This window comes from Oryctolagus cuniculus, chromosome 2, assembly GCF_051225735.1.
Source record: "Oryctolagus cuniculus isolate XC-2025 breed Fujian yellow rabbit chromosome 2, ASM5122573v1, whole genome shotgun sequence".
Lineage (NCBI taxonomy): Eukaryota > Metazoa > Chordata > Mammalia > Lagomorpha > Leporidae > Oryctolagus > Oryctolagus cuniculus.
This window is the reverse complement of record NC_142868.1, coordinates 197,242,472-197,260,627: the sequence shown is the minus strand read 5'-3', so window position 1 is coordinate 197,260,627 and position 18,156 is coordinate 197,242,472. Positions and strand designations below refer to the sequence as shown.

Genomic DNA, 18,156 nt, shown 5'->3' with positions numbered 1-18,156 from the left:
GGCCGCAACCGGCCCCGCGCGCCCGCCGCCGCCGGGACCTTTCCCCTACTTTCCAGGGCTCAGGCCCCGCCCCCTGGTCCCGACCAAAACACGTGCCGCCTCCCGGCCGGCGCGATCACGCCGCGGGCAGGCTCCGATCACGCGGCCCCTCGCGGCGCCCATTGGCCGGCCGCGCACGGTCCGGGCGCCGATTGGCTGGCGCCGGCCGGCCCGCCCCTGCAGGGCGCGGCGTATTTTGGTCCGCGCGGCGCCCCGCCCCCGCGGCCGCTCCCTCGGCGGCGCCCCGCCCCTCCCGCGCCGCGAGGGCCGCGCCGGGGCAGAAGGGTGCGGGCGGGCGCAGCAGCTCCGGTCGCCGCCGCCCGCCGCCCACGTGCGCCGCGCTCGCGGCTCGCGGCCGCTTTGTTGCCTCCGACCGGCCGGCGCCATGCACACACCGGGCTCCGCGGGGCCGGGCGAGGCGCGCGCGGTGAGTGGCGGGGTCGGCGCGGGGAGGGCGCGCGCCCGAGCGGGGGGGGGGGCGGCGCGGGGCCCGGCGGCGGCGGGGCCGGGGCGGGGAGGGGGCGTGTGCCCGGCGCCGCCTGACGTGCGCTTTGTCTCGCGCGCCGCGGCCGCCCCGCCCGGGCGCCGGGCTATTTCCAGCCATGACGTCAGGCGGGCCCTGTGAGGAGGGCGGTGGTGGGGTGGGGGCGCGGCCCGCGGGCGGGGCGAGGGGTAGGGGGCGGGGCAAGGGCGGTTGGCGGGAGCGCGGCACGCGGGCGGGGTGGGTGGGGCAGGGGCGGAGCCGCGGGGTGGGTGGGGCGGGGCGGGGCCATGGCGGGAGGGGGCGGGGCAAGGGCGGTTGGCGGGAACGCGGCACGCGGGCGGGGCGAGGGCTGGAGGGGGTGGGGCCACGACCGCGGGTGGGGTGGGTGGGGCGGGGCCGCGGCCGGAGGGGCGGGGCGAAGGGCGCTGGCGGGAAGCGGCACGCGGGAGGTGGGGAGGGCGCGGGGCGGGAATCGAGGCCCGGAAGGGGCTCTCGGGGTGCAGGCCTTGCTGGTCGGGAGGTGCGGGCGTGTTGGGCTGGGGGAGCAGCCGCCGGACCCAGGCGGCCAGGGCGGCTGGACGGGGCAGGGTGCGTCACCTGTTTGCTCGGGCGGTCCTCGGCAGAGCGCGGGGAGCTGTGTGTCTGCAGATCTGCAAGTCCTGGGAGCAGATCGGTCAGTGTCCCCGTGGCTTCCCTGCTCCCCTCGCCCCGGCTGGCTTCTTCCTCTCATCCCAGCAAGCCTCGGGGCTGGAACAAGGGACTGCAAGGCTTGGTGTCTGCAGAGGAGCCGGCGGGGGCTTGGTCCCGCGGCTGAGGGCTGGACAGCTGGGGGGGGGGGCCTTCCCAGCCACTTGGGTAAATTAATCATTTACCCAAGACAAAACGTGGGCTTCGCAGCCTTTTTTAGGAGTCGGGGTTTCGGTGGAAATTGCGGGCTCGCGGTTGGCTCCGGAGCCGAGTTGTCATGAGCGTCCATTAGCTAGCGTCTGCCCCGGGACTCGGAGCTGCGTGTGGAGTGTCGCGTGCATGGCAGGTCCCGGTGTGCCTTTCCAGCTGGCCGGAGCGGGTCTCCCTCCCGGCTTTGCCCCTGACCGATAAGCCCTTGTCTCGTGCGGCCTTAGGTGGACATCATGGACATCTGTGAGTCGATCCTGGAGCGGAAGCGGCATGACAGCGAGAGGTCCACGGGCGGCGTCTGGGGACAGACGGACATCGAAGCCGTGGAGGCCCTGGTCTGCATGAGCGCCTGGGGCCAAAGGTCCCAGGACGGGGACCTGGTAAAGGTCAGGCCCCTCACACCCGTCTCGGACGCTGGGGACGTCCCCACCGCGGTGCGCGTGCACACGGCCACACCCGAGCTACCAAAGGACTTCCACTCTCTGTCCACCCTGGTAAGAGGCGGGGCAGAGCGGCGTGGGTGTGGTGGGTGTGGAATGACCGGGACGGCTCGGTAAGCGTGCTGAGGCGCTGGGGGCTGCAGGGCAGGTGCATGCTCCCTGTGGGTGTGGAGGGATGCGGGAGGGTCCCCGCTCGCCCGCCATGCGATGCAGCCTCAGGCAGACGGGAGAAAGCGGCGTCCCTCCTCTCCCGGGGAGCCCTGCGGTGCCGAGCAAGGGCCGCCCCGCCACGCGGCGCAGGCCCGGGGTGCGCAGCGGCAGCTGGAGAGAGCTGGGCTGGGTTTGCCTTCAGGCAGCCTGCTCTGGCACCTTGGCCTCTGTGCCATGGCCAGCTTCTTGCGTGAGCTTGGCGCAGTGAGTCGTGGCTCTTGGTGTTTGCTTTTGCCTTTTGCCTTGCTGCAGCCGGGAGAAGCTGAGTGCGTGGGCTGCCAGCAGGCAGGACCCTGTGGTGTGATTGTCCCGGGCTGGACTTGGTGGTGGAGGGGGCTGTGGCAGCCCTGGCCCTCCTGACGGTAGTGAGAATTTTTGGTGGGAGCGAAAAGCCAGGTGCGGTTCTGGCGGTCAGTGACCGTGCACTGATGAGCTGGGGCTGTGTTGGGTGTTCAGAACCCGCAGGACTGTGAAAAGCGTTCATTTTGTAGTAAAATGTGCTTCCCCTTGGAGTCCGAGTGCGTCAGTCGCTCGTGTGGGTGCTGTGCGGTGCAGGAGCCGCGCCGACAGCCTCACAACCAGCGCGAGCACGGGTCTGGGAGGGGCCAGCAAGATGGGAGGGGCTGAGAGCGCGTGCCTCTGCAGCCCTGAGGGCCTGGGGCGCCGAGCAGGCCCGGACCAGCCTCCTGGAGCAACAGGGTCAAATAAATCCCTTTGAAAAGTTACCCCAAGCAAAGCAGTGGAGGATGGCCCAAGTCTTGGGCCCCTGCACCCGCATGGGAGACCCAGAAGAAGCTCCTGGCTCCTGGCTTCAGATCGGCACAGCTCCGGCACTGGTAGCCATTTGGGGGTTGAACCAGTGGATGGAAGATCTCTCTCTCTCTCTCTGTAACTCTGCCTCTCAAGTAATTAAATCTTTAAAAAATATATTTAATCCAAACAACCTTTCCATACGGTACTATTTTTTTTTTTTTTTAAGTGCATGACGCCTCCTCAGAGCCCGGATCTTGTGGAGCCATCCGCCCGGACACCTGTTCCTTCCCAAGCATGCGCAGTCATGGCCGTCCCGCCATCCTCTGCTGCGGCAGCCAGAGTGCTGGGCAGGGCTGCGGAGGGGGGCTTGCCAGGCCTGCGGCCAGAACCTGCGGAGCCCGCCCCTGGCGTCCCCTGCAGAGCCGTGGTGACGAGCGTGATCCGCCACACTGGAGAGAGCCCTGCCCCTGCGCACTGCGCCGCGCACGCCCGAGAACAGCAGCTTTCCCACAGGAGACAAGGAGGGGCACAGCCTCTGGGACATTTGGAGGCTTTGCAAGACCCCGGCCTCGCCGGCACTCCGCTCAGCCCTACCTCGGCGTCCTGCGAGCCTCGCTTGCACAAGTCCGGTGGCTCCCTGGCCACCGGCGGAGGCCAGCAGGCAGGGTGCTCACCAAAGAATCCGGAAAATGACTTGCCACGGAAAGCCACGCCTGTGGTTGCCGTCTCTGTCCCCAGCCCCCCTGTCCTTTGCCAGATGGTCCCTGTGACGGGACCGAGTGGCACGTTCTCAGCTTTTCTGAACCCCGCCCCGCAGTTGTCTTCGGGGACTGTCAAGCCCATCCTCCCCCAGGCGGCCCCCGCGCCCCCGCCCGTGTTCGTGGGCCCGCCCGTGCCTCAGGGAGCCGTGATGCTGGTCCTGCCCCCGGGCGCCCTGCCCCAGCCCGCCTCCTGCACGTCCAGCGTCGTGGCTGTCGGCAGCACCAAGCTGCTGCCTCTCGCGCCCGCCCCAGTGTTCATCACCTCCAGCCAAAACTGCGCCCCTCAGGTAGACTTTTCTCGAAGGAGGAACTACGTGTGCAACTTCCCAGGCTGCCGGAAGACCTACTTCAAAAGTTCCCACCTCAAGGCTCATCTGCGCACTCACACAGGTACGCCCGGGCGGGGGGGCGCCCTGAGCTCTTTTCCTGAGGTCCCGAAACGCCCGCGGTCTCGGCACAGCCGTCCGGTTTTCCTGCAGAGCGGGGCGAGGGCACGGGCGTCTGCATGGTGGGCCTCCCATAGCCCTCCGGGGGGTCGCGGTGCCCACTTCCGTGTTGCAGGAAACACCCATGCTGCTTTGCGTGCTAGGACATGCACGGTGGCGCTCACTGAAATGCCTGTTGGGTGGCTGGTGGGCAGGCTCTGTCCAGACTGTAGACGTCGAACTCGGCGATGTTCTAGACAAATAGTTCGTTCTTTTGAGGAGGAAGTGTTCAATTTAGAAGGGAGAAATCTCAGCCACTCTTAAAGATCTGGGGATTGCTGGCTTTATTGTGCAGACAGCTGTGTGTAGAAACACCCTCTCGGCCGGCCGTCCAGGGAGTGGCCACTGGCCGCAGGCGCTGGAGCCCGGGCTAGTGTTGGGGAACTGAGCTGGGCTTTGCCATTCTTTGAAGTTTACATTTGAACAGCGCCTCGGGGTTGTGTCCGGGACGCTGATGGGCGGAGGCCTGCGTGCTGCAGGCAGAGGAGCAGGGGTGGAGGGCGAGGTTTAGGGCGGCCTGCCTGTGAGTTGCGTTGTGTTGCGTGGCTTTAAAGGACCCTACAGTTGAGCAGTCTGCTCACTCCACGGTGTCACCGTGACAGGTCAGAGGTTCCACAGGAGGGAGGTGGGAAGGAACGTGCTGTTTCCCTGTACTGCCGGCGGCCGTGCGTGAGGCCCAGGCCCTGGTGCTGGCCCATTGAAGAAGACGGGCCGCCAGGGCCCTCCTCGCTGTGCGGCCGCCTCACTGTCTGGGAGCCCTCCCAGGGCCGCCAGAACCAGTTCTCAGAGTGTCGCTCTCTTCCTCCGGTCCCTGACCCTCGTAGGCTGCTGTCTGTCTCTCTGCTCTTTACTTGCTGTGTGCTTGTCCTCTGTCCCCCGAGTGTGAATCCCTCGTGTCTCACACTCGGGCCTGATGCTGGTCAGTGGGGGCTGCGTCCTGTGTGAGATGGGGGTGGCTGGCCTGGTCGCAGTGGGCGGGGCTCTGCTGTCGTGGGCGCGAGGCCCTGACACCAGCGGCACAGGGGGCTTCAGATCCCACCAGAGCGCAGATTCCAGGTGGAGGCAGGGGCTGAAGGAGGCGTCCCGGCTTCTCCAGCCAGCTTCCCTGGGGTGTTGATCAAATCAAGCATCTGATCAGAACGGGCTCCTCTCCTGCTAACCTCAGCACTCCAGCTGAAATAGCCGTGAAGTTGTGAAACGTACCCTCGTGCCACTTAGTAAACAGTTGGAGTTCGAGAAATAGTTTACCCTGGACAAAATCACTTTTCACATATTTCTACCAGTCTGAAAAATGTTTAAATTGGGGTCAGTGGAGTGGATGGATGGTGTGTGTTTGATGTGTTGCTGACAGGTAGGGAACTGCACAGATCCGGCGCCAGAGGCCTGTTGGTGTGTCCAGCCCCAGGGCGTCCACGAGGCAGTAGGGCAGCACTCCTGGCTGCTGTTGCTGTCGTAATTTATCAAGAATGAGGTTTATTTAGTGCCCAGTCCTGGAGGCTGGCATCTGCCTAGGATCTGTGTGGGGGGGGCTTCCTTGTGTCGTCACACCTGAGGCAGCTGCCTTTATGTCAAAGCCCCCGCCTCCATAACCTCGGAGTCCATCCGTCAGGGCAGGGCCTTGACGCAGTCGTTTCTAAAGGCCCAGCTCTCACATGCCACTAGCATAGACCTCGGGGGCTAAGCCTGCGGCGTGTGAGCTGCGGGCGGCGTGCTCAGGCCCTGGCAGAGCCTGGTGCTTACACACAGGGCCTTCGTAGCCCGTGCTGCTTGTCTGATTCATCATAGTACCGAGTCTTCCTGTTAATTCACCTCTGAGAGTTGTGGATTTCACTCGTTGATTGAAACCGTTTATGTGCCACCTGCTGGACAAAGTGCTGTGCCAACAGCTTAACTGTGTGAAGATGGAGATGGCTGAATCGGTCATGATCCAGGGAAGACGCGTCCTAGAACAGCGTTTAACAAGTCAGTGGTCACGCGTGCACTGTGTGTTTCCCAGCCTGGTGAGAGAAGGGGTGTGCTCCTGCTGCGCAGAGGGGCCCCGAGAGCTCTGCTGGGGGGGAGCCCCCGGCCTCTGTGGGGAAGGCCCTCTGCTCACCCCCGTACCTCCAGGAGGACACACGTGGGGTACGTCCCTGATGCTCCGAAACTTTGAGTGAGTGACAGACATGCTTAAGGCGTGTCACGAGAGGGTGTTGGGTATTAGTGGGATGTTGGAGGTGTCCCGGAGGCCACGGGTTACATGTTTGCTGCCCGGAGTCAGTGCTGCTAAGAGAGTGAAAATCAGTCCGAATTCTCTGCCCTCGCATCGTGAACTTCCAAACCATGAGCTGAGCAGTCCTTCCTTTAGAAGTAGCTTGTCTTGGTGACTCTGTTAGACAGAAGCGAAGTCCTGACAGTGGCTGTTCTCTTCAAGATGTATTTGTTTGCAAGACTGAGCGACAGAGAGGGGGAGAGACAGAGCTCATCCCTCTGCTTCACTCCCCAAAGGGCGGCAGCAGTCCGGAGTGGTCCAGGCTGACACCAGGAGCCCGGGGCTCTGTGCGGGTCTGGCACGTGGCTGGCAGGGCCCAGCACTCTCATGGGCACGTCAGCAGGGAGCTGGATGGGAAGCGCACAGCCAGGACGGGGACTGGCGGTCTGACTGGCAGTGCCGGCGCCCCGAGTGATGGCTTAACCTGCGCACCGCAGCGCCGCCCCGGCGCTTTGATTTCTGAGCCCTCTGTTTTGTAACCGATCTGTTTGCCAGTGAAGTAGGAACTGCGGAGGTGGTGGTCGTGGCAGTCCCGGGAGAACTTTCTGGAAGCGTGGTTCCTCCTGCAGGGACGGGCACTGCCCCCTCGAGAACACCCCGCCGCAGTTCCGGGAGATGTATCTTCACTGGCGATCCCTTCCTAACATGAGGCTGGTGGCCTCTCTGGCCCTGGCGCTGCACCTGGCTGCGTCTCGGAGGCTGGCTGGCTTTGTCAGCAGTCCGAGTTCTAGGCGGCACTTCCTTCTGAGGCTCCGCTGGGCAGAGGCTGAAATGAGGCGATCCGGGAGGTGCTGAGCGTCGTGTGTCTTCTCGCCTCCCAGGGGAGAAGCCGTTCGCCTGCAGCTGGGACGGCTGTGAGAAGAAGTTCGCCCGCTCCGACGAGCTGTCCCGCCACCGCAGGACCCACACGGGAGAGAAGAAGTTCGTGTGCCCCGTGTGTGAGCGGCGCTTCATGCGCAGCGACCACCTGACGAAGCACGCCCGGCGCCACATGACCGCCAAGAAGGCCCCCGGCTGGCAGGCCGAGGTCGGCAGACTGAACAGAGTCGCCGCGGCAGAGAGCCCCGCGAGCCCGGGAGCCCCCACGCCCGTGCCGGCCTCCGCCTGAGGGTCGGGCTCCTGTCCCCAGAGGAGGCCCTGGACTGCGGGAGGACGGGGGGCTGGTTCTCTGGAGCGTGCGTCAACGTTGCTTTTCTGGGTGAGACCCTGTTCAGTATCTTTTGTAGTTTCTGAAGGTTTTTTTTTTTTTTTTTTTTTAAGGAAATGGAAGAAAATTTTATAATTTAAGTCACCAGCATTCAGACAAACATTTCGGCAATAAAGTTTACAAAATCTGGATTTTTACAACCTTTCTATTCATGTTTTGTAGAAGCGAGACAGGGTACTAATTTTATACTGCTTTTTATAAAAATATTTATATTGTTGGTGCTCAAATTACCAGTTCCTAGGTAGATGATTTTACAGCCTTGTTTTCAGTGTTTAATAAGAAGTTTTTGTAATGACCCTGCTTTTTAGTAAACTCGGCACATTATTCAAAAAAAAAGGTTGTTACTGGGCTTTCTAGATCGAAGAGTTGTTGGAATCAGAACTGATTGAATAAAAAATTGCATTCAGTTTCCCATAATCTTTCCAAGCGGAATTCCAGGCGGCCATGCCTGGTGACCAGACCCGGGCCCCTGTGGCTCCCAAGGACGTGCTGGGCAGGCTGCCCGCGAGCCGCTGGCCTGCACCCGAGGCTCTCGGCGTGCGTGCGTGCGCCTCCTGGGCCCGCGCCGTGTCCTGTTAGTACCTGGGGTGCCACAAAGAGGATGGCGACCCTGAAACCCAGCTGCTCCGTTGATCATCAGCTGACTTCCTTCAGCGTGGCCTTACCTGTCCCGGATCATGCGTGGCGGAGAACGAGGAAGCGTGTGTGCCGCCGGGTGAACTCTCCGCGGAGGGCGCCCGCTGAGATGAGCGGGCAGACAGCTCTGAGGCTCTGGCGCCTCTGTTCAGCGGGAGAAACTGTGGGAAGGAGGCTGTAGCAGTGGCTGCCCTGCGTTCTCTGTGAGGGAGGCGGGTCAGACGGAACACCGCTCGGCGTGGGCTGTTCTGCAGCCCCCCAGAAGGGAGGCCCTGGGCGCCGCTGTGCAGGTGTCTGAGCGCGTGCCCTGGAAATACCAGGCTGGCCTCCCCGGGGCCGCCGACCCGGCTGTCGCTGCACAGTGGGCTTTCTGGCAACAGAGCAAATGCAGAAACATCGGGAACGTTGCCCTGCCTCGGCGGCCTGAGGGTGCTGTGTGCCGTGCTGAGCTTCCACCTGGACTGTTGAGTCACTGGGCTTCGTGTTCAGGTCTCCGCGGTCTGATCCCGCCCTCTCCACGCCCCGCGTGTTATTGCCCCTCTAATAGCAGCTGCTCTGAGATGCCCGTGCGTGGGTGGGTGTGTTCTGGGAGTCCACGTTTCTGGTTGCATGTCCTGTTGTCTGAGACGCGCACAGTTGCAGGCGCCCCGTGACTGTACATAGCTCGTGTTTGCCCTGCTGCCCCAAGCCTTTGTCCGACTCCTTAAAAGTCAGCATAAACGTCTTTGACAACGCGTATGTCACAAGTGGCGTTAAATTTGATGCCTTGCTGTGTGCGGTCAGTCCTGGTGTCCTGGTGGATAACTCACGGTCTGAGTGGCTGCCTGTCGCATAGACGTCATCCCGGCCGGTGTTGTCTCTGCATTCTGTGGGATGGTTTTGACGTAAGCTCCGTTTCCTGAGGAGACTCAGTGACGTCTGTGTCCCTGTCACTATGTCACTGTCCTTGCCCCCCCCCGCACCCCCGTTTGTCTGTGGAAAGAGTCTGAGTTGGAAAGCGGTTCCTGGCTGAAGGTATTCTTCTGCGAACCAGAGCCCCGTCGTGCGGCCGGCGCCTCGGCTGCGGGCCGTGGGGGCTGGAGCCGGGCGCCACAGGCGGTCCCCCTCATGCACTTTATCGCGGGAGCAATTGTGCTGATCGTTTTTGACTTTGAGCCTTTTAATTGGTTTCGATACTAAAGTGTAGACTTCCATAATTACGTTTTATGTAACAGGCTTATTATTTAAATGGGTATGTGTAATGTCACTTTTTTCTTGGAATCATATAAAACTTCTTTGATTTGCAAACTGGACCTGTGTGCTGTGTCGTCTGACTGCCCGGCGTCTCTGGAACCGAGGTCTGCCCGGCTCACCGCTGGCCCCACCTGAGCTCCCCGCCCGGGTTCCTGCTCCCTAGACTCCTCCAGGGGTGGGTTCTGAAGGAGGCGCGGGAGGCGGCGGCGCTCGGGCGGGCCTGGCTCCGGGTCAGTGCGGAAGTGGACTGCCTGAGAGAGCTGATGAGGAGAGCAGGCTGTACCTTGGCTCGCCAGCCCCACGGCCTGGGCTGCTCAGGGGAGGCAGGCGCGAGCCAGGAAGCAGAGACAGCTGGGTGCCCAGCCCCCCCAGGACTGCCTCCAAGGGCACTCTGCCCCAGGCCCCTGCCAGTCACCACCCGTCAATTCTCGGGCCTGTGGGGGGCTCAGAACTACCAACCACCCAGCCGTGGCAGCAGCCTGTGACCTTGTAGGTCGTTCTCCCGTGCCAAGAGTGACTGGCAGAGTGGGACTGAAGAGGTGTGCTAGAGGGGCCTCCCCGACTCCACCCCCAGCCAGGGCCAGTCGGCTTAGTCTCTCTCTCTCTCTCTCTCCCTCTCTCTCCCTCCTCTCTCTCTCTCTGTCTCCTCTCAGTCTGCTTGGTCTCTTTCTCTCCTCTCTCTCTCTCCTCTCTCTCTCTCTCCTCTCAGTCTGCTTGGTTGCTCTCCTCTTCTCTCCTCTCCTCTCCCCTCCCCTCCCCTCCCCTCTCCTCTCCTCTCCTCTCCTCTTCTCTCTCTCTCATTCATTTATTCAAGAGACAGAGTTACAGGGAGAGACAGAGAGGTCTTCCATCAGCTGGTTCACTTCCCAAATGGCTGCAACCACCAGGGCTGGGCCAGGCCACACAGGAGCCTGGGCTCCGTCTGACTCTCCCACATGGATGGTAGAGCCACCGTGCTTGGGCCCCTGCAGCCTGCATGGGAGACCCTGATGAAGTCTCTGGCTTCTGCCTGGCCCAGCCCTGACTGGTGCGGCCGTTTGGGGAGCAAACCAGCAGATGGAAGATTCTGTCTCTAACTCTGCCTTCCTAAATAAAGAAAGAAATCTTAAAAAAAAAAAAAAAAAAAAAAAAAAAAAAAAAAAAAAAAAAAAACATGTAGGGGCCAGCACTGTGGCGTAGCAGGTAAAGCCACCGTCTGTAGTGCCAGCATCCCATATGGACGCCAGTTTGAGGCCTGGCTGCTCCTCTTCAGATCCAACTCTGCTGTGGCCTGGGAAAGCAGTAGAAGATGGCCTGTGTCCTTGGGCCCCTGCACCCGCGTGGGAGACCCGGAAGAAGCTCCTGCTCCTGGCTTCGGATCTGCCCAGCTCCGGCCATTGCAGCTGTTTAGGATGAACCACTGGATGGAAAACCTTTCTCCCTGTCTCTGCTTCTACCTCTCTCTAACTGCCTTTCAAATAAATAAATAAATCTTAAAAAAAAAAAAGGCAGACTGTCAGACCCTGAGAGTGTCTGGCTTGCTCCTGGGACTGGAACTTTGGACACTGTGTCTGCACGTGATGGCGTCTGTTCCGCCAGCATCCCAGAATCACCCCCGCCCCGCCCCTGCGCTCTCTGTCAACCTCATTGTCTTCCAAAAGAACGGCATGTCCGTCCTTACAGGTCGTTCAGCTGCGAGACTCGGGTCACCCTGCATCACCCTGACGCCTGCCTCGTGCCCACGCTCACTCTGCCACCATGCGTGACGCAGCGCCTCCAGCACGTGGCGTTCCTCATTTTGCCAGTGTTGTCCTCTGGTCCCCGCCACCACTGGTCTCCTGGATCCTGGGCAGCCCTCCAAGCTCCGCCCACTTGCTTACCCGCTGCAAGAAGGCATCTGGAAATGTCTGGTCATGTCCCAGCCTAGAGCCCTGCATCTCACTGCCTGGGCCGCCCGGCCGTGGCACAGCCAGCCGTGTGCCGGCTGGCTCTTCCCACCTCTCCCAGCAGCGCCTCACAGGTGCCCACCGGTGCCACGTCTTGACACCCTGAGACAGATGTGCCCACAGAGCGTTTCCTGGGCGAAAGGGCAGGAACGTCACCTGTGAGGAGGCGGGAGGGACGATGGTGGGCACAGGGAGCAAATGACTGCACAGCCACTGCGAAAACAGTAGTTCCGTGGGGTCTGAGGTGCCCACACAGGCCTGAAGCTCCTGCGGCTCGGGCGGCCCTGGGGCTGGTGTGCACTGTTAGCAGTGAGGGTGAGCACGCACTCGGGCATTTTGTCACCAGCTAACTGCTGCCGCCTTAGTCACCGCCCTGTCCCCCTGAGCTTTGCCGGTTCCCTAGCAGGTGGATCCACGTGAATCCCTGCTGATAGATCCCAGGCTGCCCCTCCCTTTCCCGGCCCTCGGCACGCTCACTGCCTCCTGCTGCCGCCGGGACCTGCGTCAGCTCTACAGGGTGTCCACAGCCGTCCCCAGGGAAGGCTGACCGTGGCCTCCATGCTTGCCAGGGCCTGTGTGTGCCTGTAGCACAACCCTCCGCTTAGTCCGTCATGCAGCACGTCAGGAGTTCCCTCCTCTTGAACTCGACCTCCAGGCCAGCGTCCGCACGAGCTTGGAAGACTTCCCGAGGGGTGGGTCATAGCGTTTCCTCAGAGTGACAGCTTTTTTTTCAAACAAGGCCATATGCAGCTCTATCAACTGAAAACTGCATTTTTGATGGGACTGGGGTCTAGAAAAACAGGAGTTCTCCAGACGCACACGACGCGTGTCAGGAGTCAGCACTCTGGACTCGCTCCAGCGTATCAGTGAGCTGTGACAGCTAACTCAGAATAAGAAACTGCAAAGAAAAATCAGTCGAGCTGAGCTCTACTGCGATGAATGAGTAGGGCACTTACTGCGTACATGTATAGAATTCTGGCCAGCGCCGCGGCTCACTAGGCTAATCCTCCGCCTTGTGGCGCCGGCACACCGGTTTCTAGTCCTGGTCGGGGCGCCGGATTCTGTCCCGGTTGTCCCTCTTCCAGGCCAGCTCTCTGCTGTGGCCCGGGAGTGCAGTGGAGGATGGCCCAAGTGCTTGGGCCCTGCACCCCATGAGAGACCAGGAGAAGTACCTGGCTCCTGCCATCAGATCAGCATGGTGCGCTGGCCGCGGCGGCCATTGGAGGGTAACCAACGGCAAAGGAAGACCTTTCTCTCTGTCTCTCTCTCTCACTGTCCACTCTGCCTGTCAAAAAAAAAAAAAAAAAAAAAAAAAAGAACTCTGAGCGTTCACCAGGAATGGGGCAGTCCCCGCGTGGATGCGGTGCTGGCAGCTACGTGAGGAATTCATCAGTGTTTCTGCCTCAGATGTATTTGTGGCTCAGAGTTTAATAATATGCAGCATCGGCAATGATTCAGTAGATTGCAGCCTCGTAGGAAGCCAGCCAGTGCAGGCCACGAGGCCGCCAGGGAGGGATCCCAGCCCTTGTCCGAGAGGACAGCTGCCCTGGACGGGGTCACCAGGCGCCAGGTCGCTCCCTCCAGGCACATGATTCCTGGGAAGTCTCCTGGCCGCCCCTGGCAGATAGCCACCCCCTCCCCCGCCGCCGCCCCCAGCAGCGGAGGGGTGCAGTGCCTCAGCCCTGAACAGGCCCTGGGCCAGCTCCCAGCACCTGCTCCCGGGGCTGTCACTGAAGGGGCTTCCCGGGCCCAGGCGCCGTCTCCAGTCCCTGCACCTCGTCAGCACCTCCCCAGATGTGTCCTACGTCTCTAAGAGCTGACTGTGAGGTCCCCGAAAGACTGTTGAACTTGGAACAACAACAAAGCCCTAATTAAACCCAGGCCTGACCACTTGGCTGCTTTGCAACCTGGGCCAGTAGCGCTTACCACTGGGGGAGTAAAATGGAGCCCGTGCAATTCAGTGTAACCCGTGCAGTGTGTTCCGTGAGTGCTGCAGGGGCTGGCGTTTGGCTCAGCAGGTGGGATGCGGGTGGAAGACCTGTCCTACCTAGAGCCCCTGGGCTTGATGCCTGGCCCGGCGCCTGACTGCAGTTTCTTATTAGGCAGCAGGTGTTGGCTCAACTAACTGGATCCCTGTCACCGTGTGGGAGACCTGGATTGAATTCCCAGCTCTTGGCTTTGGCCCAGGCCCAGCTGTTGTAGGCATTTGGGGGTTGAACCAATGGATGCGAAAGTGCTCTCTCTCTGTCTCTCTCTCTCTCTCACACACACACACATACATGCATGCATACTCTGGAATGCTAGCACCATAAGGCAAAAGTCGTCCTCCCCCCGCTGTGAGAGTCCCTGGGCTGCGGTGGTGTGCAGCCTGCAGCAGGTGCCAAGCACGTGTGTTGTGTAGGGGGCCGGGTCCTTGCCCTGGAATCTGTGAGCCACGTGTCTTAGGATGAGCCAAGCCCCTGGCTTCTTGTTCCCTGGCTCAGCGAACTCTCCTGGGGTGGCCGGCCTCCGGCTGGAGCTTCCCAGGGGTCCTGGGAAGGAGTGGCCCTGTGCCCACACAGAGGGGAGAGCAGGGGTGAGGGCTCACCACCATGCAGGCCTGCCTATCAGGGAGACTGACAGTTGAGACTGTCACCCACGCTGGCCGTGGCCTTGTGTGCACATGCTAGCGGCATCCAGCCAGCATTTCACCTGGAAAACTCTCTCTGGGTGGCAGCCCCAAGCCTGCACCCTCAGCGTTGAGACTTTGCAGCCACCATTCCCCACTGTGTTGCCACCGAGGCTCTTAACTACTTTCTGGCCGACATCACTGTTCCTTTGCTTATTTTTTAAGATTTCGTTATTTGAAAGGCAGAGTGGAGGAAAAGAGAGAGAGAGAGATCTTCCATCCACTGGTTCACTCCCACGAATGAAGCCAGGAGCATCCGGGTCTCCCAAATGGGTGCAAGAGACCCAAGGCCTTGGGCCACCCTCCAGTGATTTCCCGTGCACATTAAGGGGAAGTGGAATGGAAGCAAAGCAGCTGGGACTCGAACTCGCGCCCTGGTAGGGGATGATGGCACCACAAGTGGTGGCCCCACCTGTTCAACCACAGTGCTGGCCTCTGTTCCTTTGCTTTCAGCTTGCTTATTTGTCTAGGCTTTTTAAAAATGGGGAGCGTAAGCTGGCACCGCGGCTCACTAGGCTAATCATCTGCCTGCGGAGCCGGCATACCGGGTTCTAGTCCCGGTCGAAGCGCCAATTCTGTCCCGGTTGCTCCTCTTCCAGGCCAGCTCTCTGCTGTGACCTGGGAAGGCAGTGGAGGATGGCCCAGGTCCTTGGGCCCTGCACCCGCATGGGAGACCAGGAGGAAGCACCTGGCTCCTGGCTTCGGATCGGCACAGTACACCGGCCATAGCGGCCATTTGGGGGTGAACCAACAGAGGGAAGACCTTTCTCTCTGTCTTTCTCACTGTCTAACTCTGCCTGTCCAAAAAAAAAAAGAAAAGGGGGCGGGGGACGTAGGCGGGCATTGTGGCATAGTGGGTTAAGCCACAGCCTGAGACACATCCCATATGGGCACCAGTTCGATTCCCAGCTGCTCCACTTCCAATCCAGCTCCCTTCTAAAGTGCCTGGGAAAACAACGAAGGACAGCCCAAGTGCTTGGGCCCCTGCACCCACCTGGGAGAACCAAATGGAGCTCCTGGCTCCTAGCTAAAGCCTGGCCCAGTCCTGGCCACTGTGTCCATTTAGGGAGTGAACCAGTGGAGAAGGTTCTCATATACTCTCTCTCCCTCTCCCTCTCCCTCTCTCTTCTTCTCCCTCTCCCTCTCCCTCTCCCTCTCCCTCGGTCCCCTCTCCCCCCACTCTAAAACTCTGTCTTTCAAATAAATAAAATATTTTTAAAAGTTAAAGTAAAACTGAGGAACACGAGACATTTCCTTGATGGTTGGGCCCCCTCAGGGTGTGAGCGCGGACAGCTTTCCTGCCCGTTCAGGGACTCCCCACCCAGAGGTGGGGACACAGCCCTTGCCCTCTGACACTTCCCCTCCCAGAAGCCCGTGGGCTCCAGGCCAGCCTGGAGCTGACTCTGCCAGCAGGCGTCCTCTCCCTCTGTAGTTCCTGCTGAGCTCAGGACAACTGGCCAATGAGCAGAGCGACAAGACACCTGCGGGGGGAGGGGATGTGACGCAGGACTGGGCTGCCTCAGCTCACACGAGCTTTCCAGGGACCCCTGCTCTGGACTCCTGCAAGGCTGGGAGTTCTGACAGCCAGGAAAAACACGACAGATTTTTACAGAACTTAGTTTATTTCAAATCCAGTTTGCAGGCTAAGATGTAAACTCCTTCATGAAAGGGACCCCTTTCCCATGTCACCCTCCCCAAGACCCATCCACCCACACACACACACATCTTTCCATCCATCCATCCATCCACCCACCCATCCTCCCACCCATCCAATCACCCATCTACCCACCCCCACACACACACACACACATCCAACCATCCATCTACCCACACACACATCTGTGCACTCACCCACCCACCCACCCATCCACACGCACACATCTGTCCATCCATCCATCAGCCCCCACACACATCTGTCTATCCACCCACCCACCCACCCACCTACCCCCCTCACACATGTATGCATTCATTCTCCCTAAAACCCTCCTACTCATCCACCATCCCACCTATCGACCCACACAGCCATCCATCCATCTGTCCGTCCATCCACCTACGCACCCGTACTCCCTCAGATTCACCTGCCCATCCACCCATATACACGCCTCTGAACGTCCCTCTATCCATCAATCCACCCCACACATACCAGCCATCTGCTCACCAATCCATCATTCACCCACCTACTCTTCTTCCCTTAAACCTGTCCACCCGTCCATCCAAAAGGCATTTAATAAACTCCTGCTGCGTTGGTTCAGAAACCTAGAGGGTTTATCTCAGTCAGTAAGGTGAGTAACCGAAATGGGAAAATATCTGAGAACACTCCAAGCAACAGGTAAGATGGCGGGGCTGCGACAGAGGGCCAGGAAGCACCCTGAGTGGGCAGTTGGGTCTGCCTGTGGGAGGGAGGAGCCCGGGCAGCCCCCACTCAGGGTACACGTGCTGCGGGGATGCAGGCCTTCCTGGCTGCCACAGGGGCCCGAGTCTCCCCCGACGCCAGGTCTGACGTCGGCAGCCAGGTTGGCAGGGGTGAGAGAAGCCTGGTTCAGGCTGTGACTCCATCAGCTAAGTGTCACGGAGAAAGGCATCCCCCTTCCTGGGCTTTAGTTTATTTATAAAACAAGGACTGCGCGTGGGCAGTTAGCCTAGTGGTTAACGCTAAGCTCACTGTCCACGGCGGAGAACCTGGGTTCAAGTCCCAGCTCCACTTCCGACTGCAGGTTCCTGCTGACGCACAGCCTGGGGGGCGGCAGGAACTGGCCCAAGGGCTTGGGCCCCTGCTGCTCACGTGGGACACACACTGCCTCCCGGCTTCAGCCTGGCCCGGACACACTGCCTCCCGGCTTCAGCCTGGCCCCGCCCCAGCCACTGCGGGCATCTGAGGAGTAAAGATGCAGATGGGAGCTCACTCTGACTCTGCCTCTTAGACAAACTGTCGTTTTGTAAACCAAGGGCTGGAGCCGGCGCTGTGGCGTAGCGGGTAAAGCCACTGCCTGCAGTGCCAGCATCCCATATGGGTGCCGGTTCGAGTCCCAGCTGCTCCACTTCCAATCCAGCTCTCTGCTATGGCCTGGGAAAGCAGCAGAAGGCCCAGGTACTTGGGCCCCTGCACCTGCATGGAAGACCTAGAAGAAGCTCCTGGCTCCTGGCTTCAGATCAGCCCAGCTCTGGGTGTTGTGGCCATTTAGAGAGTGAACCAGCGGATGGAAGACCAACCTCTCTCTCTGTGCCTCTGCCTCTCTGTAACTCTGCCTTTCAAATAAGTAAATCTTGAAAACGCCAAGGGCTAAGGAGAGACTGCAGGCCCCATGTGAGTGTCTGGACTTCAGTTTTGACAAATGACTCCATGAAGGTGGCCGTGTGGGGACACAGACGTCTGCAAGTCCTGCCAGTGTCAGCGCCAGCGCTGCAGGGACAAGAAGCCACCTCCCGGGGCCCAGGGGCCAGCCTGCAGCTGTCTGAGCACTAAACCAGTAATAGAGGCGGGCGTTAGACGAAAATCTTAATACTGAAGTAGCAGCACCACGACTTCCGCTTCTGCCCAGCACAGACCAAAAGGACCCGATTCACAGCTGGAATAACGGGACGGGGAGAAGCCCGGGCAGGAAGCGAGAGCTTGGGAGAAGCTCCACCCGGCCGTGGAGACACTGTGGACGTGAATGGGGGCAGGGAGCCAGCGCGCTGCCCTGGTTTGCTGCTGGAGGGGTCTCTAGGCTGTGGGACAGGGGTGGGGACCTGGGGACCCCCACATGAGGAGATGGTGCTGACAGTCCTGGGGTACTGTGGTGGCTGACTGCAGGACGGGGCTGCAGAGCCTCAAGACACAGACGGGCCTCGCTTAGGCTGGGGGCATGGGGCACCCCGAGATGAAGGCTGTTATGTGCACATGGGTGAGTGTGCTCCGGGGTACAGGTGTGTGGGGTGTGTGTGTTCCCTAGGGTGCAGGTGTGTGGGGTGTGTGTGTGCTCTCTGGGGTGCAGGTGTGTGGGGTGTGTGTGTTCCCTAGGGTGCAGGTGTGTGGGGTGTGTGTGTGCTCTCCGGGGTACAGGTGTGTGGGGTGTGTGTGTTTCCTAGGGTGCAGGTGTGTGGGGTGTGTGTGTTCCCTAGGATGCAGGTGTGTGGTGTGTGTGTTTTTCTCTGGGGTGTAGGTGTGTGGGGTGTGTGTTCTCTGGG

General features: G+C 60.7%; 1 protein-coding gene across 2 annotated transcripts; it reads left to right on the top strand.

Moving 5' to 3' along the window:
• The first annotated feature begins 264 nt into the window (after positions 1-264).
• Positions 265-10,882, top strand: KLF11 (KLF transcription factor 11). Of its 2 annotated transcripts, none has more exons than XM_070069464.2 (4): positions 265-466; positions 1,645-1,914; positions 3,050-3,974; positions 7,142-9,455. In XM_070069464.2, exons 1-4 carry the CDS (start codon positions 425-427, stop codon positions 7,426-7,428), a joined length of 1,524 nt encoding a protein of 507 aa, XP_069925565.1. In that variant the 5' UTR covers positions 265-424; the 3' UTR covers positions 7,429-9,455. The 2 variants fall into 2 exon arrangements, with proteins under 2 accessions (XP_069925565.1, XP_089183972.1); XM_089327846.1 differs by lacking the exon at positions 7,142-9,455 and adding an exon at positions 10,649-10,882 and having other exon boundaries at positions 277-466.
• Positions 10,883-18,156: the final 7,274 nt, after the last annotated feature.